General features: G+C 46.6%; 1 protein-coding gene across 4 annotated transcripts; it reads right to left on the reverse strand.

Moving 5' to 3' along the window:
* Positions 1–2,918: 2,918 nt before the first annotated feature.
* On the reverse strand, positions 2,919–20,274 carry tha1 (threonine aldolase 1). Of its 4 annotated transcripts, none has more exons than XM_042342305.1 (7): positions 20,006–20,274; positions 11,293–11,376; positions 7,179–7,267; positions 5,474–5,659; positions 4,904–5,041; positions 4,372–4,564; positions 2,919–3,526 (listed from the first exon to the last, which is right to left on the reverse strand). In XM_042342305.1, the coding sequence occupies exons 1-7, from the start codon at positions 20,196–20,198 to the stop codon at positions 3,237–3,239; spliced, it is 1,173 nt and encodes a 390-aa protein (XP_042198239.1). In that variant the 5' UTR covers positions 20,199–20,274; the 3' UTR covers positions 2,919–3,236. The 4 variants fall into 4 exon arrangements, with proteins under 4 accessions (XP_042198239.1, XP_007886844.1, XP_042198240.1 ...); XM_007888653.2 differs by lacking the exon at positions 20,006–20,274 and adding an exon at positions 11,467–11,481; XM_042342307.1 differs by lacking the exon at positions 2,919–3,526 and adding an exon at positions 3,553–4,138.
* Positions 20,275–21,257: the final 983 nt, after the last annotated feature.

Below are 21,257 nucleotides of genomic sequence, written 5' to 3' on the forward strand. Positions count from 1 at the left end.
CACAAAATTCTGACACCAGTTGAGAGCGCCAGCAACTGAGTCAATTAAAGATTTCAAAAAACAATTATGTTGCAGAAGTAAGAGGATAATTTCATACAGTTGTAAGCATTTCAGAGAAGACCGATATTTGCTTCACTGATGCATCCCAGACTTCCCATGTGCCCGGCACAGCCCAAGCACGAACACAAACCATTAATTTGATTGTCCCAGCTCACAGTAGGTAATGTCTCAGTAATGAGCAGAACATTATCTGTGCACTCGAGAAAAGAACCTATAAAATCCAAGCCGATGCCTCCAGGGCTCTCGACTGGTTGTAAAGCTGAGCACATTCTAATACAAAAATGATTTCACTCTCAACCCACTTTGAACTTTTTCTAAGTATCCCGCAGTTAAAGATGACACAGAAGAGTGATCTTGCGAGTGATTTCAACTCGGGTTCTGATTAAGAAAAAAATGGAAGAAATACCAAAGAAAAGGACCGAGCTTGCTTTTTTAGCATTTCCGTGCAGCACTTCACTTCACTTGGGTAAAAAAATTCCCTTCAGCAATAATTTGCCCAGCGCCTTTGCCAATTCAAGTGTAATTCTGAACAGAACTTTTACCCAATTGTGAAAATTCTCAAAGTGCTTTACAGCAATTGCCGCCGACTGTAGTAATCGGTTTTGAAGGTAAACCTGGCAGTCAGGATGGCTTGCACGGCAAGATCCCAGAAACGGCCGAGAAGCAAGTGAATGACCGAAGAGTTCACGTGAAGAATTGAAGTGTCGGACTTTTCCTTACTTTCGTGCTGCACACGCCTACCCCAATGTGTCTCTTACCTTTGCCTTCTCTCCTCCTTTCTGACATGTTCTCTCGGGCATTCTCTCAGGCAGTTTTTGCAATACCTGGTCCACAGATATTGTCCACCAGCCTTGGCAACCAAGCCAATTAAGAGCGTACGCCTACAATAAAATGCAAACTACCCACTTTTGTGCCAGTTTTTGTGTCAGTGGGAGCCCTACCTTACCAAGATTGCAACACAGCCACTGAGGGAAAGAGAAAAGCTCCTTCTCTGTCTCACTCTCTCTTCTTCGCCCTAGTTGTTATCGCAGTAATAAGGTTTTCTGTCTATTTCGGTGTTGCTGGAGTTGGAGCCTGCAACACAATCTGCCTGGCCCTTCAAAATGTCACATAAACTGCCATCACCATCTCTCGTCTCTCATTCTCAATTTAATAATAATAATATTAAATAAAGTTTTGAAGGTTTCATTGAAAAGTTTTATTTAATAATTTAAGTCCTTTTACTAGTGCTTCTGCGCTAAATAGAGCACTTTGGGAGTGAGGGGTGTATGGTATTTTCTTGGTCTGTAAATTACCAACTCTTTGGCGAGTAATTTTAGGACTAACATTCGCAAATATTTCTTTACCCAGAGGATAAACAACAGCTGGCACTGATTCCAATGAAATGCAGTTGAGCCCAGGGTGTTGGAGTCATTAAGAAACATTCTTGATGCTGCAAAAGGAGGATGGTAGGGTGGGGAACACTGGAAGCTGAGATCAAATGGGCTGATGAGATCTGAACCTCTGGTGATCTTGTGAACTTCGTGTTTCTTCCTCATTAAATTCCGAAAGCAATTCAAAAGAGCCTTATATATTGATTCCCCCCAAAAGCATGTTCATCTTATTTTTAAGTGATTAACAAGCATTTGATTTCATGATTTATTTCACCAGGTTGTGTTTTAACGACTGCCGTCATCAAGCTTGTCACTATTGCTGTGCCTGTGGAAACTGTTTTGTAAGAGTTCCGTGAATAAATGTGCTGTGGAAGTGAACGGGTGCATTGTCTAATCAGACACTTCATTGATGTGGTGAGACATCTTCCTCAGATGTCCTGACCTGTTTGGGTAGATTTTATATGGTGTGGGATGGGACCTGTCTCGTCATTTCCATCCAGCACTCGTGCAGTTAAAAGGGAAGGGACGAGGTACACCTGAGGTTGGGCTAGTATGGGAGAGCATGGGGCAAAGTAGCACAAGCACAGGAAACCCAACTGAGTGTCACTGACCTCAATGCTCACAAATCCTGGATTACTAAGACGAGGTGGTATTTGGTCAACGGACAATAAGGTAAGGCATAGTATAAACTGAACAAATCCTTGCATCGGTGGTCGGGCCTTCAGCGTCTCAGCCCCGAGGCTCTGGGACTCCATCCCCCAGTGCCTTCGCCGCTTCCTCCCTTTCCTCCTTCAAGGCCGGTCTCAAGACCTTTCTCTTTGACTGTGCCTTCAGCTCCCCTCTCGACTCCCTACCCCCTCCTCGCTCCCTCCCTTCCCTCCCCTCACCCTGACCGTTTCCCACCTGCTCGGGTCCCGACCCAACTGTCCAGCGTCTTGGGACGTCCTCCCAACGTGAAAGGCGCTCTATAAATGAACTGTTGTTGTTGTTTTATGTGGGAGAGTTAGTAGTAATGTACTATATTTAGGACTGTGTAATGGGTTATCACCACAAACAGGATGTCCTGATTTGCAGTGTAATGCAGCTTTCAGCTTGAGAACAGTGTGTCACTGAGCAAAGACAGATTGGGAACTAATAGTTCTGAACCATTTTTTTTTAACATCGGAGTAATAGGATCTGAAGTGTTCAGCACAATAATTCCTGCCGGCGAAAGAGTCTCCTTTCTAACAGGTTATATATGAAAGGCGGACAAGAAGCAAGGCTATCATTTCCAATTGCTCGTGTTGATTAAGGTTGCAAGCACAGAGCAGCCAATGCCCCATTCAAAATGCTCCTTCCTCTGTACTCTTCTATAGCCTGCCTCTAGAAGTGGTTTAACTTACTGAAAGAAAATTTGCTGTTGTAAGGCAGACATTGTCCAGTATTCTGTCAGGATGACGTGAGGAGACAGTAAGGATGCAGCGACTGAGAAAGAATCGCTGCGGGTTTGCAGAGTGATCATCTAGTTTATTATTGAAAATTAACGCAATGGTATGAGTTGCTTCGCAGAAAAATGTCTCGATTCTCCGCATTATTTCAGCTTCCATTCCCAGCGTATTGCATTGCTGCTCGTAGGCTGCTGCTGGTGTAATTTAGCTGCTACATCTGCCTACTCAAATTCCAGTTAATTTCTTAGCAAATTTAATTTCAGTGAAACACCTTGTGCGTTTTATTTTACCCTGAAGGTTTTATGTCAATGCTAATTTTTCGATTATATTTGAACGCTCGGGAGACAGGGATGAGTGCATTCTGGGCCCGAGAGCATCATCCCTTGAGTTTCTCCACAACAAACCGCAGTTTCTGTACAGCCAGGTCTGTGTCCTCCTCGGAAATGCCCAGGTACCAAACTGCCCGCACTGAGCGGCCGTAGAATGGCATCATTAACACCCGCACTCCGCAACCCACTGCCGCCACTTCCTCCGCTGTCACCTCGGCCATACGGTCACAAAACTCCTGGGGCGAGATCCTCGGATCATTCACTGTAAGCATCAGGATATTGGTTTCCAACGCGTCCATGTTGGTGTCGCACACAGGGTAGGCGTATTTCTGGATGCCTAAAAGTTGGTTTGGAGAGTAAAAAGGTGGGTGACTGTTTTAAGATGTCGCTGAGCTGATATTGATTTCAGAGGCGCAGTTAAGTTAAGCGATCAGTCAATTCCAACAGGAACACACAAAAAAAAAGACCGACAGTACTTTCCCACCAGCCACCCGATGCGCATTTACTCACATCGCACTTGCTGAGAACACATGACTGATGTTGCACATCAATGTAATGGGCTCGAGAAAGCACAATCAGTTTTCATCGAGAGGGTGTGAGCTTCCAGGCTCGAAATCAAACATTTTACGCACGATACACAGCTCGAGCCTGAGGTTGTGAATAAGCTTGAGCACTGGAATAGTTGATAGATAGTAGGACCCTAAGAGATTTTCGCTTCAAACCCAGGAAGGCTAATACCAATTGTCACTGATTTAGTCAATCCGATGCTTTCTGGTCTGTAAGGCCGAGTGTCGATCCCATTGATCTATCACAGCGGCTTGCTCTTACTTTGCTTAATGTTCAATCTGATGCTAATCATAGGTGACTTAACAAAAGGGAGTGAAATATATCTTCCTAATGGTTATCAGAGCTCGGATGTGTTTGAGGGAACTAGTGTCCACCGTGTCGACTGTAAAACAGGAAATGGTTGAGAATCAGTAACTATAAAGTGCAGTACAGTAATGTTATAGTAATCCCAGCATTAAAAGGAAGATTGAAGGGCAGGCCTGTGACGCTGCACAAGGATATATACACCTTGATAACAACAACGACAACTTGCATTTACACCTTGATGATAGAAGGAAACTGAACAATCCTGTACTTGTAAGCATTCTTATTATTTTATTCATGCGCTGTACGTACCCTGGGAAAATATCCTTGCGTTCGTATGGTCATCCTTCAGCCTCTCAACCATTTGAGATATAGAAATGAGCCCTGCTGCAGCCAGTAGCCCTGCCTGTCTCATGCCACCTCCGAGCACCTTGCGGGCATGGCTAGCCTGGTCGATGAATGATTGTCGTCCGCCAATGAGAGACCCAACAGGAGCTCCCAAACCCTACAGTGCAGAGAAAAAGGTCAGTGAGGGGACATATTTTGCGGATATTGAATAATAGTAATAATAATCCTTGTTATTACTATTAATATTATTACTTATTATTCCAGACCTTCCTCTTCGACTGCCCCTTCGGTCACCCTCCTACCTCCACCCTCCCTGCTATCCACCCCTCCTGATGCCAACCTCCAGCTCGGGTACCAATCCTTGACTGTGCAATGCCTTGGGACGTCCTCCCGACGTGAAAGGCGTTATACGAGTGTAATTTGTTGTTGTATTGACTTAGCACCTGCAATGTCAAAAGTCAGTGAAACCCAACTTCTGCCTTAAATTGTTAGGTACCTTAGACAGGCACATGGAGACAGAGTCACAGAAACGCAGGATGGCTTGTGCTTCAACCCCCATAGCAACGGCTGCATTCATCAATCGGGCTCCATCCATGTGAACAGCCAGGCTGTACTTGTCAGCGAGGCTTCGAACCTGCAGTGTCGGGAAGTGTAATAGAACTTGTCACCCTGAGGCACAGAACGTCTTACAATGAGCCTTGTGTCTGATACAGTCTAACGCCAAAACATCGCAAAGGTGAGTGAAGTAAGTGCCAAGTGAACTTATCTTTGGAGGAAAAAATTGGGTCGCGCACAGCAATTTCCCACAAGTGGACACCAGATGAATGACCAATTGTTGGCTTGGATTACATAGATATAGACATAGAAACCGGAGTAGGCTATTCAGCCCCTTGAGCCTGTTCCGGCATTTTATAAAATCATGGCTGATCTATACCTCAAGTCCAGTTACCCACCCTTGCCCCATATCTCTTAATACCCTGACCTAACAAATATCTATCTACTTCCATCTTGATTCTAGGAGAAATTTGCTTCTTGTAATGTATGTTTTAACCAGCTACTTCCTCACCTCCTGTAGAAAGGAGAGGGGTAAAACCCGACCCCCTTGTACATTGTGAGTGTTTTCCAGGCAAATCAGGCGTGTTCTGGTGCAGTGAGGATCAGTATAGTCGTTATGTATCTTAGACTCTAGCTCGTTCAGGTCAAAGGTTCCGTCTGGAAGATTTCTCAGAGTACGTGAATGAACCCCTGCAATCTGAAACACAGAGGATTAGTACAGAAGCTTGGAGTGTGCTAACTGATAAGGGTGAGAACCCAAATGGATTAAAAAAAACTCTATTCCCCGAACATAAAAGGTACGAGCAGGTGGTAAAAGGCTAGAGATGCAGGTCAAAATGTTTCACAAGATCACGAGAGAGGTCCAAATGAAGAAGGCTCTTCAGCTCATTTGATCTCATCCCACAAACAGCCATGGAACGAGTGACTAATTTTATTTTGAGGGATTGTTGGTCAGGACACCGGGAGAAACTCCCTTCTCTTTTCGAAAAGAGCCATGGGATCTTTAACGTTCACCTGAACAGGCAGGCGGGACCTCGGTTTAACGTCTCATCAGAAAGACGGCACCTCCGACAATGCAGCACACCCTCAGCGCTGGGTTGGGAGTGTCGGCTTCCAAGTCCCGAAGCGGGGCTTGAACCCACAAACCTTCTGACTCAAGAGAGGAGAGCGCTAGGGTTGAGCCAGGCTGATTCACATTGAACAGTTTAATCTGTTCAATGTCGAATTGCCCAGTTTCTAGGTGCACGGAATCAGCAAACTCCTGTTTTTTTAGGCAACTTCGTTCAATTGGTTGGCAAAAGAGAAAAAAATAATCCAGTGGAGGGCAGCCAACTCTTGCAGGAGAGTTTCCGCATGTGTTAAGATACCCGGCTGACCAAACAAAAAATGAGACCCCCCCCCCAAACTGAACTGAAGTAGGACACCACTGGAGGGCAGTATCTTCATAGCAATACCCAAAGACTGGGAGCAAAACACAATGCAAAGTCAGATAAATAGTTAAATACACAATAATATGTTCAAGAACCCTACACACATTTGCAAATTCCTTTCAGTATTCCTACTCTGCACTTCCCCTCATTGCAATCAAACTCCCCTTAGTTAAGGGGGGGTTAGTCAATAACTAACACATGTCTTATCCCGTTGATACCAGACTAATTAGGGTTTTACTCAATTGATGGCTGTGAGCTTTGCTTTTCAAATAATACCAAGTTCTGAAGTATTGCCTGTTTTTCGGAACTACTTGGAAATGTGCTTCAGGACGTTGCGGATGGCTCGGGGCTGAAGAATAATGTGCAATTTGAAAGCTGCAAAACCTCTTCAGTGCTCAGAGAGCTTCGCGCACTTCAATGTGCAAACACCTTGGAAATGTGCTTCAGGACATTGCGGATGGCTCGGGGCTGAAGAATAATGTGCAATTTGAAAGCTGCAAAACCTCTTCAGTGCTCAGAAAGCTTCGCGCACTTCAATGTGCAAACATCTACCCCCTGTATGATCAGAAAGGCTGGATATTCTTTCCAAAAGCTGGTCCCAAGTTTTACCAAGTTCCCCAAGGAAAGTAGAGAGCTGACACTGTGCCAAAGTGGAAATGTTCACCCAAATACAAGTCGAGTTTCTTTGTTTCCAAAGGCATTGCCTAGTGTCACGTGGCCTGACCCATTCCAACTTCCAAGGTTCAAAGAGTACTCAGGTAAGGTATTGCTGGATGTTTGACATACCTGTGCTGTTCCTCCTTGCTCGAACAGGTGGATATGAGCTTGGTCACCAACGATCAGTTCTGCTCCCCTCTCACGGCAGTGGCACATGACTGTAAAAGGAGGCGTGAAATATGGCTATGGCACAACCAAAGATGGCAAACAACAAAAACAAAAGCCTGTAGCTCAGTGGTTAGAGCACTCGCCTTGCAAGCAAGACACCTGGGTTTGATTCCCGGCAGGGTGAAACCTTGGGCAAGTTTCCTTACTCCACACGCCTGATAATAATTCTTCCAAAAAACAAAACAATAATAAATTGCTCACTGCAATCCACGACTGTTTGTAGGAAACTGCTGTGCGCAATTGCCTGCCGCGTTTTGCCCCCAAATATACGGTCAATTCACTTTACAGTGTGTTCTGTGAAGCGCTTTGGGACGTCCTCCCGACGTGAAAAGCGCTATATCAAATGCAAGGATTATTATTATTATTATTATTATTTACAGCATATTCTGTGAAGCGCTTTGAGACAACAACAACAACATTACATTTGTATAACGCCTTTCACGTCGGGAGGACGTCCCAAGGCGCTGAAGTCTAGAAGGCGTCTAGAAGCGCGATATCAAATGCAAGGATTATTATTATTGTTAATGCAAAACCATTTGGTGGGCTTTAAAAAAAAAGTTGGAACATTGACTATATGTTTGTTCCCTCTTCATAGCTTCAGATTGTTTCTATCTTGTGATGAATCTTGTATTCACACTACATGTAGTTGCAAGGTACATGCATTGGGCCCTAAGCTAATGTTGGTGTCTAATCTGTGGTATTTCCTTATGTTTCTTAAGAAAATGCATCTCTTCACTGACAGGTGTTTACAATACAGAAGGAGGTTGTTAGGCCCACTATGTCTGTGCTGGTGTTACTTCCCTGTCGGAATTATTTACTCCAGTTTATTTTCACCCTTCACTTTCTTCATGGACTCTAATATGATTGCTTCAAGGGTTCATCCGATTCCCTTTCCAAAGCTTCGCTCTCATAGCCATTTATGGCAAAACACTCCATATTCTGACAACTTTCTATGTAAAAACTCTTTTATTTTCCCTCTAGAGATAATTCCCAAATTGTTCCTGAATTTGCCGATCAGCGGAAGCAACAACCACAACAACAAATTACATTTGTATCGTGCCTTTCACCTCAGGAGGATGTCCAAAGGCACTGAAACAGCCTTTCTCTGGTTTTGTTAGGGTTAAAATAATTCAACCCAATTCAGTTATTTTCTCATTTCGCTTCCCTCTCAAAGACAATGCTACAAAGCTATGCGTCATTTCAAGGTTGCAGTGTACTCTCTCTTCCTCTGCGGTCAGTTCTCATAACTGTTATCAGATGTAGTCAAATGGCTTGAACCTAGTTATATACCCAAAGAGGACAACGCAGGATAGCAATTCCACATCTAAAATACGGTTGTGAACTCTGTATACCCCTGCTTCCTGTGTTCTTTCAGAACAATTTTCTGTTGCAGCCATCCTTCTAAGAACTGGGTTGGATGAGCCAGTTGGAGAGGCAATATATCACACCTTTTATCTCAACGCTGTGAAAAGTTCTAGCACACCAACAGGTTATCTGCTTGCAATCTGGCCCCCGCCCACACCTCACCACAGCTCTTTCTAATGTCTTTCAATAACACGTACAATAGCACAGTCACTCGTTAAAAACACACACACACGCACACGCACACACACAGACACTCGCACGACTGGCTTTGGGTGTGAAGGTCTCCCACTAAACTACCTGAAACAGGAGCTGCTCGCTGTTCAAAGTGTCAAGCTGAAGTGCAGAAAGAGTGAGGGAGTCTTGCCCCATGTGTCTCGTCATGAATACAATGTCAGAAATATTAGGGGAGAAGTTACAAGCGATCGCAATTTCTTTACTTAAAGGTAAAGTTTCAAACTCATTACAACAACAACAACAACAACAACAAGATTCCATTTATAGAGCGCCTTTCACGTCGGGAGTACGTCCCAAGGCTCTGTACAGTTGGGTCAGGACCCGAGCAGGGGGGAAATGGTCAGGGTGAGGGGAGAAGGGAGGGAGCGAGGAGGGGGTAGAGAGTTGAGAGGGGAGCTGAAGGCACGGTCGAAGAGAAAGGTCTTGAGACCGGCCTTGAAGGAGGAAAGGGAGGAAGCGGCGAAGGCACTGGGGGATAGAGTTCCAGAGCCTCAGGGCTGAGAGGCTGAAGGCTCGGCCACCGATGGTAGGGCGGTTGGGGCGGGGGATGTGGAGCAGACCGGAGCCAGAGGAACGGAGGGTACGGGTAGGTAGATAGGGCGATAGTAGGTCGGAGAGGTAGGAGGGAGCAAGGCCGTGAATGGCCTTGTAGGTGAGGATGAGGATCTTGAATTCGATCCTCTGGGGGATGGGGAGCCAGTGGAGGCGAGCGAGGGTGGGAGTGATGTGGGCGCGAGGCCTGGTGCGGGACAGTACACGAGCTGCAGATTTCTGAATGACCTGCAGTGTGGAGGGAGGGCCGGGAAGGCCGACGAGGAGAGAGTTCCCATAATCCAGCCTTGAGGTGATAAAGGCGTGGACCAAAGTTTCAGCCGCGTGAGGGGTGATGTAGTGCCATCGTCTGACGATATTCCGGAGATGATGGAAGGCGGTGCCAGTTGTAGTGCGGATGTGAGGGAGAAAGGACAGCTCAGGGTCGAACAGAACCCCGAGGTTCCTGACTGGCTTTGAGAGGTGGAGAGTGCAGCCTTGGATGCTGATGCTATCAGCGCCAGAGGTGCGGCGGCGCTGACGCGAGCCAATCAGGAGGGCCTCAGTTTTACGCACGTTGAGCTGAAGAAAGTTGTCAGGACATCGGTGGTCGTGGAGTTGAGGGTAGAGGAGGAAAGGTAGAGTTGGGTGTCATCCGCATACATGTGGAAGTTAACTCCATGTCTGCGGATGATGTCACCGAGGGGGAGCATATAGAGGGTGAAGAGGAGGGGACCGAGGACAGAGCCCTGAGGGACACCGCACGAGACAGTGCGGGGGCCGGAGGAAAAGCCATTCGTGGAAACAAAGTGAAGACGGTGGGAGAGGTACGACCTAAACCACTCAAGGACAGGGCCACAGATAGATAACGAGGCTGGGTCAATAGAATCAATCCCTCACTTGTAAGGAAACTAGATAAGCACCCCAGCAGTGAAAGGATCATTCAGAGATATTCAGTGAGAGCTAGAAATGTGATAATAAAAATAGTCATTTAAATAACAGATACAGGCAACAATACATGAAAGGCTTCCTTCTGAGCAGACCAGTTTTGTGTTTCTATAAGTACTGGTGCAGACAGAAATTCCTCTTGTTTTTTAACAACCAAGTGTTAAGATTGATGACTTTTTGAAACCACATAAATACAGTGAAACAAGTGGAGTCCTGTAGCTCAGTGGTTAGAGCACTCGCCTTGTTCGATTCCCGGCAGGGCGAAATGTAGGGTGAGTTTCCTTACTCCACCCGTCTCTGTTTACCTAACAGTAAGTAGGAACCCAGGGGGTAATAATTCCGGGGGTAATAATTCCTTTTCCGGGGGTAATAATTCCTTCCCCCCAAAATAATAAATTGGTTTCTAAATTCACGATTGTTTGTGGGACGCTGCTGTGCGCAATTGGCTGCCGGGTTTTGCCCACAAAATATACAGTCAATTCCCTTTACAGTATATCCTGTGAAGCGCTTTGAGGCGTCTCGAAGACGGGATAAGGCGCTGTATCAAATACAAGGATCATTATTATTAGTAGTAGTAAGTATGGGAGATTTAACAATGAACTGCAGGGCAAGAGCAATGTTGTATGCCTCACCCACTCTCTTGCCTCCTTCAAGTCCCATCTAAAGACCTTCCTCTTCGACCGTGCCTTCGGGCACCCTCCCACCCCCACCCCACCCCTGCCCTCCACCCATCCTGACCCCAACTCCCAGCTCGGGTCCAAAAACCCCTGGGACGTCTTTCTGACGTGAAGGGCACGATACAAGTGTAATTTGTTGTTGTTCTTGTTGTACGCAGCGAGATAAAGGTAGTTGCCCCTGAATTAGACCTAACATCGGTTAGTGTTGGTGGGGTACAGGTCTTCGATGCATAGAAGCTGTTGTGCAGTGACATACAGACCTGAGATGAGGTTGCCCATCGTCCCGGACGGCACGAATAGTGAGGCCTCCATCCCAAACAGGCCCGCGGCTTGCCTCTGCAGTTCTGAAAGTAAAGTTTTTTTTTAAAAAAAAGCTGTGTTTTGTACCGATATCACAATATAAATGGAGTTTCAATCTAGAGGATCTGACAAACCTACTGATCAGTCTCCTCCTTCGCTGGGCCATCCTGATCAAGATAGACCCAGCCTGGATCCCAAGGCATTGCCTCGATTAGTGCTTCTCTATTTGTCTGTCAGTGTGGGTTGTACGTTAAGAGTTCAATGTTCTCACGTGAGGAGCTCTTAAACAGCTGTGCAGGCAACTCTGGTTAGTTAGGCTTTGTAGGTCAGCAGTTTGTGGGTTCAAGGCCCCACGATGAGACTTGAGATCAGTCCCGGATGGCATAACAGTGCAGTACTTAGAGGAGGTGAGGGAGGGAGCTAATAAATAAAAATAATAATCCTTGAATTTGATATAGTGCCTCATCAACAAGGGCTGCACTGTTAGAAATGCCATCCTTTGGATGAGATGTTTAACCAAGGTCCCATCTGTCTTCTTCATGTAAAGATCCCGTGATACTATTGGAAAAGAGAACAGGGTTTCTCCCACTGTCCTGGCCAACAATTCTCCTGATCGATTGGTCAGTCCGTTTTAGCTGATTTTGGGATGGTCCCGGCATTTAGAACAATCAGGAAAACAACTCATGCAACAGTTGCCATTAATTCATACAAAGATAACAATGAGGACATTCAACCTCAAGTTCCCAATCTGCCTCTATTCATTTTCAGAGAAAATAGTAACTTTCAGCACCGTGTGGGAGGGGAGGATTCAGCCCATCGTGACTGTGTCACCTCTATTTGGTTTTCTAATTTTCTCTCTTGTTTTTAATCCCACTTTCCAGCTCCTTCCCAGAAAGATCTTGCCTTCTGTGTTTTCCTTGTGTGTGAGTGTGTGTGTCTCTCGCTCTCCCTCTCTCTGATATGGTGCCAACTTCCTTATAGTTCCTGGAACGGACAATGAAACATGTTTCCCACCACACCCTGTACATCTCATCACTATTAACTCAGCACTGGTGGGTCCAGGGAGTGAGTGTGTGCGAGTGTGAGACTTGAGTTCAGTCTCAGAAGGCAGAATGGTGTGGGGGTGAGGAGAGCAAGTGCTGCACAGTCAGAAGGGGAAGGAGGGGGGGAATAATAGGGGAAATAAAGATTACAAAGTGCCACTTCCCAGATTAATATTTGAGAACAGAGCCACAGTGCCACAATTCTGGAATATTATGTTCGTTGAGTGGTTGACGCATCCGTTTTTTACTCATTGCCCTTTCCAGGAAGTTTGTGTAACTTTGTAATACTTGCTGGGAATGTTTACATGCCTGTCCTTCACACCAGCACAAGTTCCTCCTTCCAGGCAGAACATGGTACAGTACAGCACTTTCCAATGAGTCACTCACCGTACGTACCAGAATCACAAGGCAATTTACATTGCAATCCAGGCCAGATGGGCAACCTCATTGTTTCAAAAGTTCAACCAGTCAGTTTACTGTAACCCTGTATTTTGCACAAGAGCGATGCACTCATTTTAAATGCACAATGAAGGCAAAGATGGTTTCTACCGATGCTGCTTTTAAGGAGGCTGGAAATACGACAGCAAAACGGAATCGCTGCCCAGTACCCTCTAGGGTGATTTGAAGCAAATAAAAGTACAGAACATCTGATAATAATAATAATCATCATCATCATCATTCTTGCGTTTGATATGGTGTCTTATGACATCGCCAAAAGGTTTCAAAATGTCTCGCTGGATTGTTACTGTGAAGTGTCGACGTATCTGTAGGTAACCCATTGGTGCACAGCAATGACCCACAGACAGCCAAGGGGGCATTGCTGGCCAGAACATCAAGAGGGAATTCCCTTCTCTTTTCGAATAGTGCCACTGGATCCTTAAAGTTGACCCGTTACGGGCAGAAGAAACTTTGGCTTAATGAACAACAACAACAACAACAAATTACACCTGCATGACACTCATCACGTCGGAAAGACGACCCAGAGCACTGGACTGGTGCTGGGAGAGCGGCCGAAGGCACGGTCGGAAAGGAAAGTCTTTAGACGGGACTTGAAGGACGCAAGGGAGGGGATGAGGCGGAGGGATTGCGGGATAGAGTTCCACTCTAAGACAGCACCTCCACAGGCACTACATTAAATTATCAGACAAAACTGTGATCTCAAAGTCTCTTCGTGGGGTTTGAATCTTCAGACTCAATGGCCTGAGAGATAGATCCTAACTGAGCCGGGCTGGCACCTTGTAAGAATCTCGTGTCCTTACAAAGTGCCACTTCTTTAGTTTTGCACAAGTCTCATTCCTCAAAGTGGCTTTTCTCGGAAGTTCACCCAGAACATTGTGGTAAGGTTGCATTTTTCTTATCTTCTGTTTTCTAGGTAACTCTGCTAGAACATAGACCTGATCAAGATGGAGCTAGATAAAAGAAAGATTAATCTTTCTTGCACTGAACCCACTCAGATAGCCTTAGAAGCAAACAGAACGAAAATAGCCAACTGCTCCACCACAATAGCCTCCGACAAAATATCATTGTAACCTAGTAGCCTAAAAATGCAAACGTGACCCACCCACACTGTTAGGGCGGGCTGCCAAAAATGGTCCCCTTGATAAACTTTCCGACGTATTGACACTTACGAAGCTAAAATGAAGCGTCACTTTGGATGTTTTGTGTCTTTGCAATACAATTTACATTGATGCAGCGCCTTTCACATTGGAAGGTTGACCCGGAGCACTTTATCTGACTGGGACATAGGGAGGTGAGAAAAAGCAGTCAGAAAAGATCGGATAAGAGTTAAACTGAACCTGAATACAATGATATATTTTAAACTGCTCGCTCACAAGCTCTCCAACAAGGAGACACAGACTCCAGCTCAGAAAGGGGGAAAGTTGAAAAGATTCAGAATTAATGACTTCACAGAGAGCGGTGAGTATGTGGAGTACACAACCCAGGGGGACGGCAAAGGCAGTTTGCGTCAGCAAATCCAACAGACAAGACATTAATCATCAGCGAATTCACCTAAGATTCCAAACAGGTCATGTCATGTCTGACTGACCAGGAATTCACATATACAAACATTAATTGGACTGATGAGCATTACACTACACAGAGGGCTTTGAAAACAGCCCTTTTACTATATATGGTGTTTGGGAAAGCTGTGCATTCTGTGCTCTCTAGGCTGATCGGACTCAGAAATACCTTCTCTCTCACAGTACAGTACTTAGCAATCGCCCGTCAATTAAATGTCAGCCTGGCCAAGATGGTAGCGCTCTTGCCTTTCGAGTCCAAAGGTTGGGGGTTCAAGCCCCACGTTAGGACTTTGAACTCATATAATCTAGTCTGAAACCGCTTTGAAATAAAAAGAATAGTAATTCTCTACAAGGCTGTTTGTGGGACATTGCAGTGTGCAAATTGGTTGCCGTATCCACCTACAAAAATAAATGACTAAGGCAAATCCTGTCAAGTGTTTTGAGATGTCCTCCTGATGTGAAAGGTGCTTCATCAAATTGCAAGGATTATTATCATGTGCTCTGTCCAAATAAAGCATCGGTACAAAGTCTCGGGGCCTTACTCAGGGGTTGTCAGCGATGTTTTAAGACATTCCAGGTTCTTCCGGGCAACCAATTACATGTTGTTAATTATGTTCTAATAGTCCTGTAGTACTTTAGAAGGGATTTAAATTTTCTTAGATGGAATGACCCATGGGTGTGGCAGGTACACATTTCTATGGTTTGTAGCACTGAGTTAGCGCCACAGCCTTTACAGATTGTCTGGCTAGATATTAGATAAATCCCTTCAAAAAACTAAAATATATAATAAAAATTTGGTCACTCAATCCACGACTGTTTGTAGGACACTGCTGTGTGCAATTGGCTGCCGTCATCAAAATGCACCGTCAATTCACTTTACAATATGTTCTGTGAAGCTCTTTGAGACGTCTCGAAGGTGTAATCAGGCGCTATATCAAATGAAAGGATTATTATTATTATCGTTATTAGGAAAAAAGCTTTGCTTCAGTGAAACAAGGCCACCTTTGCCATTGAGCATTGCTCACTGGTTTATATTCTTTCCCACCATTCGTGTGCGATACCGCGTTGATTTCAGTACGAAAGCACACGCTCAAGAAAACTCACTGGTTGAAAGTTAGGAAATTGACCTGCTCAAAGTTGAACTTTGTCTTAAGTAATCTGCCCAGGAATAGACATGAATTTCTACTTACTGGCAGAGGTATTTCATAACCTGAAGTTTAAACCTAGCATTCCCAGGCACCTAGCTTTACTTTGACCCATAACACAACCCTTTTATTGTTATTTTACTTCCCTCTTCCCCTCCCCCCGAAACCACAAGCAGCACTTTTTCTCACAATACAAATTTTCAAAGTGCATGATATGGATCAGGAAATAATTTCAGAAGCTTATTAGTAAAGCTTATCGCAGTAATATAAATACTGAGTGTACACATGACACCAATTTGCAATAGCAGAGTGGATGACAGGGGAGTAAATATTTAGTGGTTAAACCAAGTACTTGACTCGTTCCAGCTGTTTTGCAGCGACTACGTCAAAGTTTTATGAAGCCAATAACAGAAATGTCATTACTCCTCCAATTCAACGTCATCCTACAGGCAATGTACCTGCACTTTAATTTCGTTCTGGGAACACAATTCCTGTCCTAGAGGGACAAAAAGGGAAGAAACTTCGCTGAGACTCTCTAATTCAGTCTTTGCCCACATGTGGTGTGGTACGTGCGGTATGTGCTGATCAAGAAGTACCGCTGACATGTGGAGTCCTGCAACTCAGTGGTTAGAGCACTCGCTTCACAAGCGAGAGACCTGGGTTCAATTCCCAGCAGGGCGAAACCTTGGGCAAGTTTCCTTACTCCACACACACACACACACACCTGATAATAATCCCTCAAGAAAAAAATTATAAATTTATCACTTCCATCCACAACTGCTTGTGGGACGCTGCTGTGCGCAATTGGCTGCCGCGTTTCACTCACGAAAAAAATAGTCAATTCACTTTACAGTCTATTCTGTGAAGCGCTTTGAGACGTCTCGAAGACGTGAAAAGCACTATATCAAATGCAAGGATTATTATTATTTATTATTATCATTTCCTTTGCGGAGGGATTTCGGCGACACTTAGTGACATCAGTTGGGCCACGATGACCCAGCAGTTGACCATTTGAAGGTCAGAAGAAGGATCTTGGAAACTCAATCCACCGAGGGTTATCAGTGGAGCCTGGCAAGGATGAAGGCAATGGGTTTGCTGAGTCTAGTGCAAGAGACAACACAAGCACGAGTTGGACCTTGTAGACGGACGAATCTGAGGAGAGATTTAGCGACGTCCAACCTCGGAAACAGAAGACCATGAGAATGAGAGAGTGGAAAGAAAATGAGACCTCAACGATTATGGAAAAGTGATCGTTCGGGTTTAACTAACAAATACTGAGGGGGTGGATGTGTTTACGGTCTACGTGCCCCCATCAGTTCTGAACATTTCATTGAAAGCAAAGTGGAACAGGAAGACTGAATCATGCTATCTGCAGGCTGTGAAAGTTGCAAACACAGGGGAGTGGAAAATAACTAAGGTTTATGTACTGAATTTCCACAGAAGAGTAACAGCAGGTCTTTGACTGCTAAATTTAAATGCACATTTTTACAAGTGTAAAGAGCTGTGCCGTTACTGATATCAATATTAATGGGCGACAAACACAACCTGTAAGAAAGACATCATTGCTTCCAACAAAATAATGGCAAATTGATCGAAAGCATAAATTTGCATTCAAGCCACAACAGAGAACGGTGATATGGACAGTAAGATGTATGGTTACTCTCGCCATGAACAGCGCAGGTGTTGAACAAACTACATTCAATATGTACCTTTCCAAGTGACCAAGAAAATGACCTGATTTGTTTTAATCTCGTAAGCGCAACACTTGGGGCTGGTGTGAGTTACACAAGTTGGAACTAAATTACTGGTAATCTGCGTATTTCGGGAACTGGACTATAACAGCCGCCGTTTAGTGACAGTCCAGTGAAGCAAGCGGTTCCCTTGCCTCGCGCAGTGAGTTTTTAGTCCAGTGTGGCCAAGGCGGACACCACATCCGTAGCAACACGGGAATGCTCCAGCTGAAGGAATATTGCGATTTAAACGCTCTGTTAGCCCAAGCGCACGTACTCGTTTTTTTTAATATATATATATATATAAAACGAATCTGTTTCATACGTTATTTAACAACAATAATTAATAATCCTTGCATTTGATAATAACGCCCGTGAGCTCAAAGCACCGAAAATTTATTTTAAAATGTTCTCCCTCTCTGAAGTGCTGCTTGGGTTCTGCGCAGGACTTGCCCGGTTTGCTGCCAGGGCAAAAATTAGTCGACGCACTAATTAATTAGTGCTGTTAATAATAATAATAATAATAATAATCCTTGAATTTGATATAGCGCTTTTCACGTCGGGAGGACGTCCCAAAGCGCTTCACAGAACACACTGTAAAGTGAATTGACTGTATATTTGTGGGCGAACGCGGCAGCCAATTGCGCACAGCGATGTCCCACAAACAGTCGTAGATTGAAAATGACCAATTTTTATTATTGTTTTTGGTTTTTAGAGAGTTTATTATTAGGCCCTGTGTGGAGTAAGGAAACTTGCCCGAGGTTTCACCCTCTGCCTGGAATTGAACTCAGGTCTCTCACTTGCAAAGCGAGTGCTCTAACCACTGAGCTACAGGACTCCACTTAATTCCTGAATGTTAAACGGGGGTAATTTTCCCATTTTCCCAACACTGTGCGCCTCCGGCTCAGGGTTAACTGCACTCGTCACTTAAATAAAAGCCACAACACCGACATGTAGACAGAAGATTTTAGTCAGTGCTACGGTAGTCCCATTCAAAAGAGTTTACGTGCCTTGGAACAGAATCAGCACGTTATTAAATACAAAAGTATCACGGTAAGATAAATAATAACAATCCTTGCATTTGACGCAGCGCCTTATCACGTCGTCGAGACGTCTCAAAGCGCTTCACCGGATAAACTGTAAAGTGAACGGACCCTGTATTCTGGGGGCAAACTGAAGGTTATGAGAAGTGAGAATGCCAGTGAGAAGACAGTACGTCCTCATGTGCAAACGTAATCTTAAAACAAACCCTGCGTTTGGCATAGCGACTGTCATGATAGTGCTTCACAGGATGTACTGTAATGCGCAGTGACTGTGTATTCCGTAGGCGAACTCGGCAGCCAATTTGCACACGGCAATGTCCCACGAACAGCCACAAAGCGAATGACCAACGTTATCTGGGAGGGATTGTCAGCCGGGACATAGGGAGAGAGAAAAGCCCTTTTCTTTTCGATTAGTGCCCTGCGATCTTTAACGTCCACCCGAACAGGCAGCCGGAACCTCGGCTTAACGTCCCATCGAAACACGACGTCTCCAACAACGCAGTGTTCCTCCCGGTACTGTACCGGTGTGTGTCAGCAGAGCCGAGACTAAATGGGTTCAAAGTCCTGACGTGGGACTTAAATCATTCTTTGACTCGATACTTCTAGGAATGAACTTGTAAGTGAGCGGTAAAACATAATAATAAAAGTCATCCCTGCATTCGACGTCGTGGCTTATCATGTCGTCGTGATAGGTTTTGATAGGGTCGACATAGGGAAGATGTTTCCACTTGTTAGGGGGGGGGGGAGGGGGGGAGACCAAAACCGGGGGACCGTCAATATAAAATAGTCACAAATAAGAGATGTTAGAAGAAATGTCTTCGCACAGAGAGTAGTGGGAATGTGGAACGTGCTGCCCACGAGGAGTTGTTGAGGCAAATAGCGTAGGTGTATTCAAGGGGAAGCTGGACACGAGGAGACACGAGGGGACACGAGGGGGACACGAGGGGACACGAGGGGGACACGAGGGGGACACGAGGGGACACGAGGGGACACGAGGGAGAAAGGGACAGAAGGTTTTACTTGAAGGCTTAGTTGAGGAAGGGCAGGAAGAGACTCATATAAACACCGGCATCGACCGGTTAATAATAATAATAATAATAATAATAATAATAATAATAATAATAATAATCCTTGCATTGGATATAGCGCTTTTCACGTCGGGAGGACGTCCCAAAGCGCTTCACAGAACACACTGTAAAGTGAATTGACTGTATATTTGTGGGCGATTGCCCCGTCATTCTACTGCCCCCTCACCTTCTCTATTGCCCCCTCACCCTCTCTATTAAGCCCCTCACCCTCTCTACTGCCTCTCACCCTCTCTACTGCCTCTCACTCTCTCTAACTGCCCCTCACCCTCTCTAACTGCCCGTCACCCTCTCCAACTGCCCCCTCACCTTCTCTATTGCCCCCTCACCCTCTCTTTTGCCCTCTCACCCTCTCTAACTGCCCCCTCACCCTCTCTAACTGCCCCCTCACCCTCTCTAACTGCCCCCTCACCCTCTCTAACTGCCCCCTCACCCTCTCTAACTGCCCCCTCACCCTCTCTAACTGCCCCCTCACCCTCTCTAACTGCCCCCCACCCTCTCTAACTGCCCCCTCACCCTCTCTAACTGCCCCCTCACCCTCTCTAATGCCCCCCCCCCACCACCACCACCCCATTGCGTGGTAATTCCCCCTAAATCCTCTCTTACCATTGACAGTCGGGTCCTCCCCGTACACGTCATCCCCGAGCGGAGCCCGAGCCGCGGCGGCTCTCATGTCGGGGGTGGGACAGCTCAGGGTGTCGCTGCGGAGATCCACGGTGCGGAGGGCGGCAGCGGCTCCGCGGTAACAACGGCACCAGAGCCCCGGGAGCGGCAGCAGCAGCCGCCGTGCCAGCCTCATTGCCCCCCTTGCCCTGCGCAGCACCCACTAACCTCCTTGCCCTGCGCAGCACCCACTGCCCCCCTTGCCCTGCCCGGCACCCGCTGCCCCCTTGCCCTGCGCAGCACCCACTACCCCCTTCCCTGCGCAGCACCCACTACCCCCCTTCCCTGCGCAGCACCCACTACCCCCTTCCCTGCGCAGCACCCACTACCCCCCTTCCCTGCGTGGCACCCACTGCCCCCTTACCCTGCGCAGCACCCACTGCCCCCCTTGCCCTGCGCAGCACCCACTACCCCCCTTGCCCTGCGCAGCACCCACTGCCCCCCTTGCCCTGCACCCACTACCCCCCTGCCCTGCGGGGCACCCACTGCCCCCCTTGCCCTGCTCGGCACCCACTGCCCCCCTTGCCCTGCGCAGCACCCACTGCCCCCCTTGCCCTGCCCTGCACCCACTGCCCCCCCTGCCCTGCCCCCCTTGCCCTGCCCTGCCCCCCCCCCCCCCTGCCCTGCCCCCCCCCTGCCCTGCCCCCCCCCCCCCCCCCGCCCGGCACCCGCCGCTATTGCTCTGCGGAGCCGCTCCGCTCCTCGCGCTGCGGTCCCCGGGAGCGGATGGGGGTCAATGTCCACCGATCAGCGGATACACTGAGAGAGAGAGAGAAGGGCAACGGAGCTGTTAGTGCATCAGAAACCGCGAGGCCTTCCAGAAATGAGTGTAAAGTTCACTCTCTCTCTCACTCACTCACTCATTCTCTCACTCACTCACTCACTCACTCACTCATTCTCCCTCTCTCTGTCTCACTCTCTCTGTCACTCTCTCCCTCTCTCTGTCTCTGTCTCACTCTCTCTGTCACTCTCTCCCTCTCTCTGTCACTCTCTCCCTCTCTCTGTCTCTGTCTCACTCTCTCTGTCACTCTCTCTGTCTCTGTCTCACTCTCTCTGTCACTCTCTCTCCCTCTCTCTCTCTCTGTCACTCTCTCTCCCTCTCTCTCTCTCTCTCTCTCTGTCTCACTCTCTCTGTCACTCTCTCCCTCTCTCTGTCTCTGTCTCACTCTCTCTGTCACTCTCTCCCTCTCTCTGT

This window comes from Callorhinchus milii, unplaced genomic scaffold (assembly GCF_018977255.1).
Source record: "Callorhinchus milii isolate IMCB2004 unplaced genomic scaffold, IMCB_Cmil_1.0 Scaffold20, whole genome shotgun sequence".
NCBI lineage: Eukaryota > Metazoa > Chordata > Chondrichthyes > Chimaeriformes > Callorhinchidae > Callorhinchus > Callorhinchus milii.

Excerpts from the sequence above, each read along its gene's own strand:
- tha1 (XM_042342305.1), bottom strand. The coding sequence starts at position 20,198 with ATGAGGCTGGCACGGCGGCTGCTGCTGCCGCTCCCGGGGCTCTGGTGC. Across the intron at positions 7,268-11,292 it reads GATGGGCAACCTCATCTCAG|TCATGTGCCACTGCCGTGAG; the intron begins GTCTGTATGTCA and ends CTCCTTTTACAG. Across the intron at positions 4,565-4,903 it reads TCTCCATGTGCCTGTCTAAG|GGTTTGGGAGCTCCTGTTGG; the intron begins GTACCTAACAAT and ends TCTGCACTGTAG.